Source organism: Miniopterus natalensis, chromosome 3 (assembly GCF_054644295.1).
Source record: "Miniopterus natalensis isolate mMinNat1 chromosome 3, mMinNat1.hap1, whole genome shotgun sequence".
In the NCBI taxonomy this organism is placed as follows: domain Eukaryota; kingdom Metazoa; phylum Chordata; class Mammalia; order Chiroptera; family Miniopteridae; genus Miniopterus; species Miniopterus natalensis.
The window spans coordinates 8,987,630-9,000,499 of record NC_142083.1 but is presented as its reverse complement, the minus strand read 5'-3'; the positions used below and the strand labels follow the sequence as shown (position 1 = coordinate 9,000,499).

Genomic DNA, 12,870 nt, shown 5'->3' with positions numbered 1-12,870 from the left:
ATATTTTCATCCAGAATGGTGGCAATGTCTTTTTGTTTCTTTATATTGTGACATTTATCAATCCAAAAGGTAGAGATTAGAGGAATGGCAGCTGTGAAGGAAGGTATGTGCTAATGTGTTTGAGGATGAAAGGGATCAGAGAAAGAACTAGATGCTGATTAATGAGGGGGAAGTAAATGGCCTCTCAGTGTCCAGTCAGTTTGTGAATGTTTTAGAATTTAGTAAGGTAGGATGTTACTGAAATCAACTAGATATGTATACTAATTATTACTCTTTTTATATATGTGTGCAGGTATCGTCAATGGGAATAACACCATTTTTTGTGGAAAATGTCAGTGAACTACAATTGTGTGCCATTAAGTTAGTCACTGCAGTAAGTATAATCAGTTGGTATTTTTAGTTTATCCCCCCAGGAAAATATTGATATCATTTCATCCAAACTTGCAAAAATTAATGCAGATTTGAGTTTTCCATAGATTCATGTCAATATTAGGACTATTTTAGTGTGCCTTAGATTTTAAGCACTTCTGAATACTTAAAAAAATTCCAGTTAGTAATTCTATTATACTTATTATGAAAGCAGAATTGTTTAAATTCATTTGAATTTTGTCTTACTTTTCATACTCTGACTTCTATAAGAATGTTATTAATGAAAGGAAAGTTAAAATGTTGAAAACATTTTCAATTTAAATGGCAGGTTATGTTTTTTTTATCACATTATAGTATTTCTGTTTTCAAATAATTATAACAAACTTAATTTGGAATCTTCTAATTACTAAACAGGTATTCTCAAGATATGAAAAACATAGGCAGTTAATTTTGGAAGAAATTTTTACTTCACTTGCAAGACTACCAACTAGCAAGAGGAGTTTAAGGAACTTCAGGTAATTATAGCAAAGGCCAAGTATAGTAAAGAATTCCATTATATTGTAGCCATTATATATTCTTCATCATTTCTAATTTTTTTTATTTTAATGATCAAACAAAAGAGAGGCAATTCCATCAGAATAGCATGAAGAATAGCTTAGATGTGTGAAATAACAGTGAACATTTGGGGAACTTAAAGAAGTTCAGTGATTCTCAAGTGTAAAGATCTGTTGCAAGATTTTTCAGTCTTGGTACTATTGACATTTTGGGCCAGATAATACTTTGTTGTGCAGGGAGGGGGTGGGGTTGTCCTGTACACTGTGACATACTTAGCAGCATCCCTTACTTCTGCTTACTAGATGCTAAGAGCAACATCCCTCCTTCCAATGAATGACAACCAAAATTTTATCCAGACAATGACAAATGTCCCCTGAGAAGCAAAATCATCCCTGGTTAAGAACCACTGGTCTGTGAGAAGAGCCATAGGAAATTGGCTCTAAGGAGTCAGACCAGTTCAAGGATTTTATAAGCCATACTATAAGGAACTTGGACTTAATCCTTTATATAGTAGGAAGCCACTAAAGACTGTTTTTAAAAGAGAGTCGAAAGATTGCCCTAACAGCAGTATAGAGAATAGACATGAAGGTTAAATGCTCTTAAATCCTAAACACAGAGTAATTAAGGAATGTTATCCACTGCCATGGTCAGCATTATTGTCTTTGTTGTCGTAGTTAATCATTATCATAACTATCATAATATTCCTGAGTAATTAAGTGTGTTGATCTAGTGTATAGAATTAGGTTGCTTTCAAGGCTGTCTGCTGTAAAATAATTATATTAATCTTAATTTTTTAGAGTAATTGTATATTGATAAACATCTATTAAACCTAAAGAAAAGCTATCAGCATATAAGAATTCCTATGTTTTTATAGTATCTTTAGAACAAAAGATTTAGAATTTCATTTTTTTTATATTCTTTAAGATTGACCTTGTACTCTTGCACAGATAGATGATCATAGAGCTGACTGTGTAGCAGATTTTAATAATAATGAATGCCAGGATGCATGGACATTTAGAAATCTTGAAGACTTCTCATTTCAAAAATCATTTTGAAAAATATAGTTATTATTACAAATTTTTTATCTGTAGTACACATAGAATATGGAAATTTGTATTAAATATTACATTTTCCTTTGACTATTTTAATTATATAATATGCACAGGGATTTAGTTGGTATTTTTCTAATTTATTAAAAATAATTAGACATGCTACTACTGTAAACACTAAAGATAATTCCTAGAAGTATTAGTAAAGAAAGCATCCTGAAACTCAGATGATAGGTGACATGAAAAATGAAATTCTCTTTATACTCTATATGAATAAATATTTTCTTCTCCATTAAAGGTTAAACAGTAGTGATATGGATGGAGAGCCTATGTATATTCAGATGGTTACAGCACTGGTTTTACAATTAATTCAGTGTGTAGTACACTTACCATCATCAGAGAAGGACTCTAATTCAGAAGAGGATTCAAATAAAAAAGTAAGAACTCTTTCATAAGTTTTATAACTTTGTACTTTTATAGGAAAAAGCACATATATTCTCTGCCAATCTTATAAAAACTGAAGGTTCTTATTTAGGGCTTCATGGCTAGGCTTTTTAGGGTCCTTGTAGAGCACTAGACTAAGTTTAAGGAGACTTGAGTTCTGGTTCTGACTGTTATATCTGCCAGTGGTGAACCACACAGATCACTTAGACCTGAGTTTGTTACTTCAGCTCTGAAGTGAGGTGGTAGCACCTAACAAGCCTACCATACCAAGTTGAAAACCTCCAGTGAGATACTGAATGTGAAACAATGTTACAGTTATAATATGTAATATATTAATGCATAACATATGTAATTATAATTAACTCATGAATAAAATAAGTTTATGCCCTCAGTGTTAAATAAATCATAACTAAGATATGCTTTTGGTTTGTAGCTTTTACACACTAATGTGTATAATTTTTCTAAGTTTTTATAGTACTGCTTCAAAAAAGGTCAAAAGAAACAGGGACAATTTTATATCTTTATTATGTTATATTCAGAAACGTGTAATAAATTTTAATTAAGTAAAAAATGCATATCGACAAAGTTAGTTCCCTCTCATTTCTCCATTCTTTCCTAATCCCATTGTTCTCCAATCTTCTCTTCCTTACCATCAGTGACCTGTATCATGAGAGTGTTTACTGTTCCATTTATGTATTTACCTGCATAAATTTGATACAGAATTGTTTTTTTTTAATTTAAATAAATTGTATACTGACATTTATAGCTAATTTTTTCACTCAGCGTTGTTTTAATAGATGTAACTGAATAATACTGGATTCTTTTTGACTTGATTAAACATCATATAACTATATCAAAACTTAGAGCAAGAGTTTCTTTAGATAGAAGTAGAATATTAAATCACAATGTACATACAACTTTACTGGAACTTGTCAGTTTGCGCAACCAAGTGGTCATCTAGTTTTAGTTTACATTCTTGCCTTTTGATTTGACCTAGTCTGGTCAGTGTGAAATGATACCATGTTTTATTTTGTGTTTTCCTGATTAATAATGAGTTTTTTCGTATATTGTTCACCTTTTGGTTTCCAGACTTTGAACTGACTGTTTATATCCTAGCTTTTAAATTTCTAATGAAGGAATTGAATTTTCTTTTGTATTACATTCATGTTTCATAAAGTTTGAGCTTGCAGTGTTTTTGTGCTTTCAATCTCTAGATCTTGATAAGCAGTTATTAAATATTGTATTTGTTAACCACATTTGTCACTCTTACATATTTTAATAAATTAATATGAACTCTATTAAGTATTAAGTTTTTATATAAAGTATTGAAATATGTTTAATATGCTAATTGTAGCTTTTCTCTTTTTATACAAAAGAATAAGCATTTTAGTATTTGAATGTATTACACATATTCAGTAATAACATAGCATTAGCAGCTTAACTTTTTATTTGCTGGTTATTTCTTATGTTTGTATAAATTTATTTTTCTCATCCAGGTTGACCAAGATGTTGTCATTACCAACTCTTACGAAACAGCCATGCGAACAGCCCAAAACTTCCTTTCCATCTTCCTTAAAAAGTGAGTATAGTAACATAATTAGATTTTTATTTTCCCCAGTATAGAGAATAGTTTATTTATTTTAAGTAAAAGATTAATCCAATTTTCTGCCATAATCTGAACCTTTGTAGATCTCCCTGGCTCTTGATTTCCTGATCTTTAAAATGAGGTACTTGGAATATTAAAAATTTTAAATTTTGTGAACTTACTTATATTTTGGACTCCAAAAGTGAAAATACTAAATTGAAATTCTATAATTTTTTTCAGTAAATTTTGGGGCATTCTAATTGAATAGGAAACTTGTGGAAAGATGGTTACTTAGCCTTCATAAAAATGTATAGTAATCTCATAGAGAGAAAAACAGTGGTTATTTTAAAATGTGTTATACTTGTCAGAAAGTAATGTAAATATTAGTCAATAAATGAATTCCCTATAGTAGGGGGGAAATTAAGTTTGTGAAATAGATTTATTTTAAACTATGTTTTCATATACTCTCCTGATATCCTGTTATTAGATATAGAGAAAACTTAGCAAAATTTCAGTCATATTGGTGGACATGTCACCTAAATTCACAGCCTTTTCATTATTTATCTTTGAACAGATGTGGTAGTAAGCAAGGTGAAGAAGATTACAGACCACTATTTGAAAATTTTGTTCAAGACCTTCTTTCAACAGTCAATAAGCCTGAATGGCCAGCTGCTGAACTACTCCTTAGTTTGTTAGGGAGACTGTTGGTAAGAGTATAGCATTTAAAGATTATTAGATTACTAGAAGACAACATAATGAGGATATACTCTGATTCACAGATGATGAATTCTTTTAAAATGTGTAAGGAAATATGACCATTGCATCTCTATTTTTGCATGTGCATAACTGTACACAATATTGTCAGTACTTTATAGAAAAGTGAAATGTGACTTTTGGTGCTTTCATTTTATTACGTAAGATAATAGTACTTTGTTTGTTTGGAACTCTTATATTGTTAGTTAAAAGCATCTCAACACTGAGTCAACTTACTGTAGTTAATTCATTTCAAAGCATGAAACTGATTAACGTGAAACTTGGTCATCTTTAAGAGTATTTCTAAAAACAAGACACTTTTTAGTTCTCATTAGTAACAATAGGGAAATACAAAAAAGTATTGTGATTTGTTTTTATTTTTAAACTGTATTTGGACATGTGCAATATAGACTGTTAGAAAGCTGATGGGACTTTACTTTCTGTGAACTGGAAAATATATTAATACTATTCTGGAACCAAGATAATGTTTCATAGGCATCAGAATTCCAGCCTAAGAAATTCTTAGTGATAATCTCATTTTTAACAAACAGTTGAGCCTATTTAAAGAAATTTACTGTATTCTTCAGGAGTTTTAATATATATATATATATATATATATATATATATATATATATTTTTTTTTTTTTTTTTTTTTTTAATCAGATTTCAGAAACTCAAGGTAATTACTTTATGGAAAAATATCATAAGAAAAAAGTATATTTTAGAGAATACAACATGGATTTGGAATTTATATGATAAATTGCTATTAAAAATATACTGTCATAAACTGATTAAATTATATCAAAATTGCCTTATTTTGATATTTAGGTTCATCAGTTCAGCAACAAGTCAACAGAGATGGCTTTAAGAGTGGCATCTCTTGATTACCTTGGAACTGTTGCTGCCCGATTGAGGAAAGATGCCGTCACAAGCAAAATGGATCAAGGATCTATAGAGAGAATTTTAAAACAGGTATTCAGATAAAGGATTAAAATTATGGGAATAAATAATAGTTAAGTATTTTCTTTAGATATTCTTGTGTCAGTGTTGCATTTCATTTTGTAGATTCAAAATCAGATCTATACTTTTTTTTTTTTAATATATCTTTATTGATTTCAGAGAGAGGAAAGGAGAGGGGGAGAGAGATAGAAACATCAATGATGAGAGTGTCATTGATCGGCTGCCTCGAGCCCGCAACCTGGGCATGATCCCTGACCAGGAATCGAACCCTGATTGCCTGGATCCTAGGTCGACGCTCAACCGCTGAGCCACGCCCGGCCGGGCCAGATCTATACTTTTAAAAGTGGACTTTTCAAAAGCCCTACCAGAGAAAGTTAACACCATAGGGTGAATTATAATATCCAACATTGAAATGATTTATGTAAATCTTCAGTTTGCTTTCTTTTTACAAATGATTGTTATGAATGTATGATGTTATTTTCTGTTTGGTTTAACATAAGTTTTATTTAAATCTTTAGTTTACTGAGATGATGATTTGTCACACCCAATCAAATTGTTTTCTACCTTTGAATGTTGTGTATCTTTTTATAGTGGGGAAAGGTGAGGAAGAGTTGTTTTGATTTTATTGTATGAGAGAGCTTTAATGTTTGGAGGGAAAAAGTGTGCTTATTTTAAATATGGGTGATGTGGTAGTAATAGTATAAGTTACTTAAGAAAATTGGTAGATAAATGATCTCTAATCCTATTGCATACTGCTGTTTTCATTTTTTTCTACTCTTTTTTTTTTTTTTTTAATGTCCATAATCTTATCCATGTTGACCATTAAAAATACCTCTAGCCCGGCCGGGTGTGGCTCAGCGGTTAAGCATCGACCTAGGATCCAGGCGATCGAGGTTCGATTCCCGGTCAGGGCACATGCCCACGTTGCGGGCTGCAGCTGATCAATGACTCTCTCATCATTGATGTTTCTATCTCTCTCTCCCCCTCCTTTCCTTGCTCTGAAATCAATAAAGATATATTTAAAAAAAACCTCTAATTTTTTTTTTACTATACTTCGTATTTTGAAATAATTTTAAACTCATAGAAAAATTATACTAAGTACAAAGAACTTCCATAAACGTTTTACCCAAATTCCTTAATTGTTGACAACTGACATTTGTTTAAGCATTTTTTTCTGAACTATTTGAGCAGACACAAAGCCCCCATTACCACTGGATTTCAAAATGCACAATTCCTTAAACAGGTAGCACCATTAACATCACCTAGGAAGTTGTTAAAATGCAAATTCTCAGGACTCTCCTGGGACCTGTTGAATCAGAAACTCTGGAAGTGGGGCGCAGCCATCTGTGGTATACTATATTCTCCTTGTGATTTTAATGATTAAGCTGAAGTTTGAGAACCACTACTTGATGTATATTTTCTACAAATAATTCTCACTTAATATTTACAGTACAATTATCAAAAACAAGACATTACCATTAATATAATACTACCATTCCTGTTCTTTTTAATAGGTTATAACTTGTTATTATTTTAATGCTCAAGTTGTCCAAGATTTGACCAGTAAGAGCCCCTGTAACCTGGCTTTTGTATCTTTTTGACATATTTCTTTCTTTCTTGACTTTCTTACTTTGTGGCACAATGAGATGTTTCAGGCTCATCTTTAACTTTCCTTGCCACAACCCTAAATTCAGCCATTTCTCCAAGTACTGCTGGTTCTTTTTATTGGAAATGGTTATTTAGAAATCAAGGTCTAGGTACTAGGTGACTTTCCTTGTTTCTTAGAGTGGACCTAGGACCTTTTATTTGTCACCTATGGCTGTGTAGATAGTACACTATAAAAGTAGGGATAGTGTTATCAGTGGGGTGCTCTCTGTGTCTCCACCTGTTGCTGGTGGAAGTGGCGCTCTTGGGATGCCACAGGAATAAGAATTTCATGAGGCCCCCAGGGGAAGATGAGGTATACTGGAAAGCTTTATTGATGAAGTAACATTAAGGGAGTTCCCCTCCAAAGTCCCATCTCCTTCCGTTCCACCATGGAAGAAGTCCAGCCTTGTCTTCACTAGGGCTAGAATTAAAGCCACTGCCCAGAGTCTTCGCTCCATATTAAAGCACAGTTCAGTCCAGCATCTGGCTTGCTTAGCTTGTGTTCCCAGCTGTAGCCCATTGTGTGTGGGATGACCATGCGGCTTCTAAGGCCACATGGTGGACTATCATGGGTCACAGAGCAAGCAAGTTCAAGGAAGCATTGACAAAGCAAAAGAAACAAGAGAGTGAGAACTCTTTGTCTCAGGGTTATAACTAGGAGCTTAATCAATTAAGTCAGGATTTTATGTGCTTACAGTGGCTCTTCCTTCCTAGCCAATTGCTTTGTTCCCCAGGCTAGACTGATAGGCAAGCACCTTCCCTACGTCACCCCGACTTCACTGCACATGTGCCCATCTTCTCCTTTGTTGGACCCCTTCCCCCAGTGATTTTTTGGGAATGGACCAGTGGTTCCCTGGGGAGTATAAAGTTGCAGCTTCCTGGCAAAGCTGCCCAGATGACCATATGCTTATAATGTCTGTCTTCCCCTTTGCTCTGTTCCTATTTTACTATTAATAAACTACCTAATTACAATGGTAGTAGTAGGAGGAGTCATTTGTAAATATTTTTATGGCTCTTGGCATACTTCAAATTGCTTTTGAAAGTTTGCAGTGTACTAGTTTAAAGTTCTATGATGAATTTCTGAAGGTATCCATTTCATCACTCTCCTAGAACATGGTGTATTGTAATCCTTGTTTTCTACTTAGATGTATTCTAAACCATACATTTGGCATTTCTTGAGGCAAAGCTATAGTATAAGCTATAGACATGAATGTCAATTCACAGTTAATTTCTTCTCTATATTATTTTTGACAGGACCTAATCATTCAGTACCTTTTTGCTCCTTTATCAAGTGAACAGCTCACCCACTGTATATTTAATATCCTACATGAAGTGAATTACTATTTTTATATTAATTATAAATAAAAATATACCCCTTCCAGAATGTCCTTTTTTAAAATAACATCCCAAAGAAACCTATAACACATAATAGTACAGATAATAACAGTTTCCATTTACCAGATTAAAAGTTTGGAGTTGTTTCTTTTTCCAAACAGGAAACCAGTGCTAGGACCTTTCTACCTCTGAGGATTTAACACATTGTTCTGATAAATTTTATGTCAGCTACTTAGGAGCTTCCTCAAAGAAAGATGACATGAAGTTCATAGAAAAAAGCCCAACCTCAGCTATCGATATATTCAAAAAAAGTATTCTATTTCTTCCATTTACTTGCTATATTTATATTTCCATTTTTATCATTTTTTTCCTCAGATTTATATTTACAACTATGGAATTTATTAAAGTACATTAGTAATTTTTTTTCTTATTTGGCTTATTTTATAGGTTTCAGGAGGAGAAGATGAAATCCAGCAGTTGCAAAAAGCGTTGCTTGATTACTTGGAAGAAAACACTGAGACAGATCCTTCACTAGTGGTAGGATTCTATCAATCTTTTTTTTTTTTTTTTTATGCCATGTTTATTCAAATTGGGTCTGAAAGAAACTTGGGAATTATCATGAAGAGGAAAATTGTTTGGAATATCTGTTTTTGAAACAAAAGGATAGTTGCTAATCTAAACAGCAAAGAATGATTATGAATTGACTTGTCTTATATTGAATTCTGGTACAGATATTATAGTGTACAGCAAAACCTCGATTTTGCTGACCTTGATTTAACAGACTTCAGATTTAATGGACAAAATTTCCAGTCTGTGTGTCATATGTGAAAATTAACACCCTGTTAATTTTAAAATGCCTTTAACCAAGATTTGCTTATAATTAAATTAACAGCTTATTTTTTTTTTATTAGTTCACCATTATTTTTAACCAACATTAGCAAATAGACCACATGTTGGAAAAACGCTGTAGTGATTTCGCCAACATAAATAAATATTACATATCTACAACTATAGTCTCCATATTTAAATCCAAGAGTCACTACTCATAAACAATGTTCTGGGAATGATTAGCCACATCTCAAGAAGTAATTGGTTCCATTTACTAATTGTCGGGTGGTCTGTGACTGTCTGCAGCAGTTTTAATGCTGCTGGCCAGTGTTCCGATGTGCACTAAGGCAAGCCCCAGATGTGTTGCATTTGTTTTCTCTTGGTGACTGGTGAATTCATGCATTTCCTAGACCTATTCAGTATAAATTTAAAATTACAGTAATACATATAGAAAACTTTTCTGTGAAATGAAACTTTTAATACATACTTAATTTTAATAAACCTGCCTACATAAGTAAAAACAGGTAAACTCATTTGTCAATTTTTTAACATTTACATTCAGAAAACTTACTTTATTATATAACGGACTTTTGGCTTTAATGGACACACCCTCACCTGAATTAGTCCATTATATTGAGGTTTTGCTGCACTGAAATTGCGTGACATGGGAAATATTTGGAAATCTTCTGTAGGTTATCTTTGAGACAAGGCTGGATCATTGGTCCTCAAAGTGGTCATGGCCCAGGTGGTGCAAGAGGTGATCTGTTAGCATATAAAAAGAAACAATTAGAATTTTATATGTATATTTATTTTTAATATAATCCTTAATTCATTTTTGTGTATACTATATTAAGTATCAAAAACATTAGTATAATGGTTCCTTCTCTAAAATTTATAACTATATTAGGGAACAGAATGCATATATTGGGATACTTTTAAATATTTTTTTAACTGATGGAATCTAAAGATATTGAAGATAACTAAGCTATTTAGCCAACTACTGAAGGTTTTCAGTCATTGAAATGAACAGATTATAGGTATGACTCAGCATTAAAATATTTCAATACTAATTGGCTGTGTATTTCTTTAAGAAGTTGAAATTTTGAAAATAACTAGTCTCTGGCCTTCAGCATTTTATCCATTTGCTCTGAACTTTTTTAGTTGACCCATTATCTATCTAATTTTACTGACTCATGTGATACTGTCCTTAAAGTAGTCTATAGTAGTATTCTAGATTTAATACAATTGTGTTTATCAAATTATCTTTTGACACCATTATAATGGGAAAAAGTAAAATAATGTTTTCTATTATTTAGATATTCTGAACATTCCAACTTTCTTAGAATCTGGTTTTATCTAATGGAAGTTGTTTTAAAATAAATCTTAATATTTGTATTCCTGATTTTGTGTACCAATTTCATCAAACTCACATCTTATCTAATTTCTTTATAGTTTTCTCGTAAATTCTATATAGCCCAGTGGTTCCGTGACACAACTCTGGAAACAGAAAAAGCAATGAAATCACAAAAAGATGAGGAATCATCTGAAGGTACACATCATGCAAAGGAAGTTGAGACAACTGGTCAAATTATGCATCGAGCTGAAAACCGGAAAAAGTTTCTTAGAAGCATTATCAAAACCACGCCTTCTCAGTTCAGCACATTAAAGTAAGATCCAGAGAGAAGACATCTTTACTTTCTTAGTTTTCTCTCTGAAATCTATTTACCTGCTTTACAAGAAAATAAATAAAAATTTAATGACTTTTTGTTGCAGGATGAACTCTGATACTGTGGACTATGATGATGCTTGTTTGATTGTTCGATACTTGGCCTCTATGAGGCCGTTTGCCCAGAGCTTTGATATTTATTTGACACAGGTAAACTGGACCAGAATTTCTTATACAGTGATATTAATTTATCTAATTCTAGATACTTGGGTAGTATATGATATCTGTTCATTATTGAAAACAGATAAAAATGAAAGTAGCATTTGTTTCTATGTTGACAATAGGTCTTTTACTCACATATAAAAATTAAGAGAGAGAAATACGATTTTTATTTTTGTTCTTTTGCTTGTTAGCATGCTATATTTTGTTAAATGTTATGTGTTCTAAAATTTATGAAAATGTCCATGTTTGTTTGGCAGATACTTCGAGTTCTTGGTGAAAATGCAATTGCTGTTCGAACAAAGGCCATGAAGTGTTTATCTGAGGTTGTTGCTGTGGACCCCAGTATCCTAGCAAGGGTAAAGAGGAGCACACATTATTCTTAATTGAGCTTTCTATGCAAATTAAAATATTAGCTCTACGTGTAAATTGCATATTTTCTTTATTTTTCTTCAGCTTGATATGCAGCGTGGAGTTCATGGACGATTGATGGATAACTCCACTAGTGTCCGAGAAGCAGCAGTAGAATTACTAGGTCGATTTGTCCTTTGTCGACCTCAGCTTGCTGAGCAGTATTATGATATGCTGATTGAAAGAATATTGGTTTGTTTATTTTGTCATTTTTATTTGATTCATGAATATAACTTGGTATTCCTAGTACTATCACATCTTTTTTTTAATGTTAAGCTAGAAAAGTAAATATCAGTTATATATTTATATTGCCCAATCTGTGAATTATAGCAGTTTCTAAAGAAGGACGTATTTCAGGAGGGCTGCTCAATATTGTAAAACAAATCATTGGTGAAAATTGGATTCCTTTTTTCAGTTACTGTTGCCTTTTGATTGTATCAGTTTATGATGAGTAAATGTTAGGAACTACATGGCATAGTTAAATATTTTGGACAGGAATCTGGAGTAATTATATGTGTATATGTATGTATGTATATAAATAGGAAGAATTATTTCAGTGAGAGCTAAGTACAAAACTTCGATATTTGACAGTATTTTTGAATTATTTATGTGTATTGTTTGCATGATGTTTCCTTAAAGTTGAATTATGATAAGCAAGTTTAACCAGAAAGTCATTTGTGTCTTAAGTGCAAACTTAAATACTGTTCTCAGATACTTAATTTTCTTGTATGTCATGGATTTCTCTGGCCCTCAAGCATTTTCCTGGAATATAAAGGGAAACATCGGCATTACTAGATATCTGCAGAATCTACATACCACACATTGCAGGCATATTGACAGAGATGCATTAGACACGTGCAGTAGCAGGAGTTTTCACCTTTAGCCTAATACCAGAATACTGTGTGATTGAGAATTATAGATAATTTCCGCTTCAACTATCATAAAATCTTGATTGAAACAAAGGAATTTTAGTGCCTCAGTCTTTTCAAGAATGAAGGGCAAAACCTACAGTATTCTCAGAGCTAATGAACTCTGACAGCATCTGCCCT

At 32.3% G+C, this 12,870-nt stretch overlaps 1 protein-coding gene across 2 annotated transcripts in view; it reads left to right on the top strand.

Moving 5' to 3' along the window:
- Positions 1-12,870, top strand: part of NIPBL (NIPBL cohesin loading factor) — a 170,948-nt gene that overhangs the window by 123,252 nt on the left and 34,826 nt on the right. For both annotated transcript variants that reach the window (XM_016224049.2, XM_087815303.1), the window contains exons 19-29: positions 293-373; positions 784-884; positions 2,272-2,410; positions 3,914-3,996; positions 4,577-4,709; positions 5,584-5,727; positions 9,145-9,234; positions 10,978-11,192; positions 11,299-11,401; positions 11,671-11,769; positions 11,867-12,013. In XM_016224049.2, coding sequence (XP_016079535.1) covers positions 293-373; positions 784-884; positions 2,272-2,410; positions 3,914-3,996; positions 4,577-4,709; positions 5,584-5,727; positions 9,145-9,234; positions 10,978-11,192; positions 11,299-11,401; positions 11,671-11,769; positions 11,867-12,013 — 1,335 coding nt within the window. The remainder of the gene's footprint in view (positions 1-292; positions 374-783; positions 885-2,271; positions 2,411-3,913; positions 3,997-4,576; positions 4,710-5,583; positions 5,728-9,144; positions 9,235-10,977; positions 11,193-11,298; positions 11,402-11,670; positions 11,770-11,866; positions 12,014-12,870) is intronic.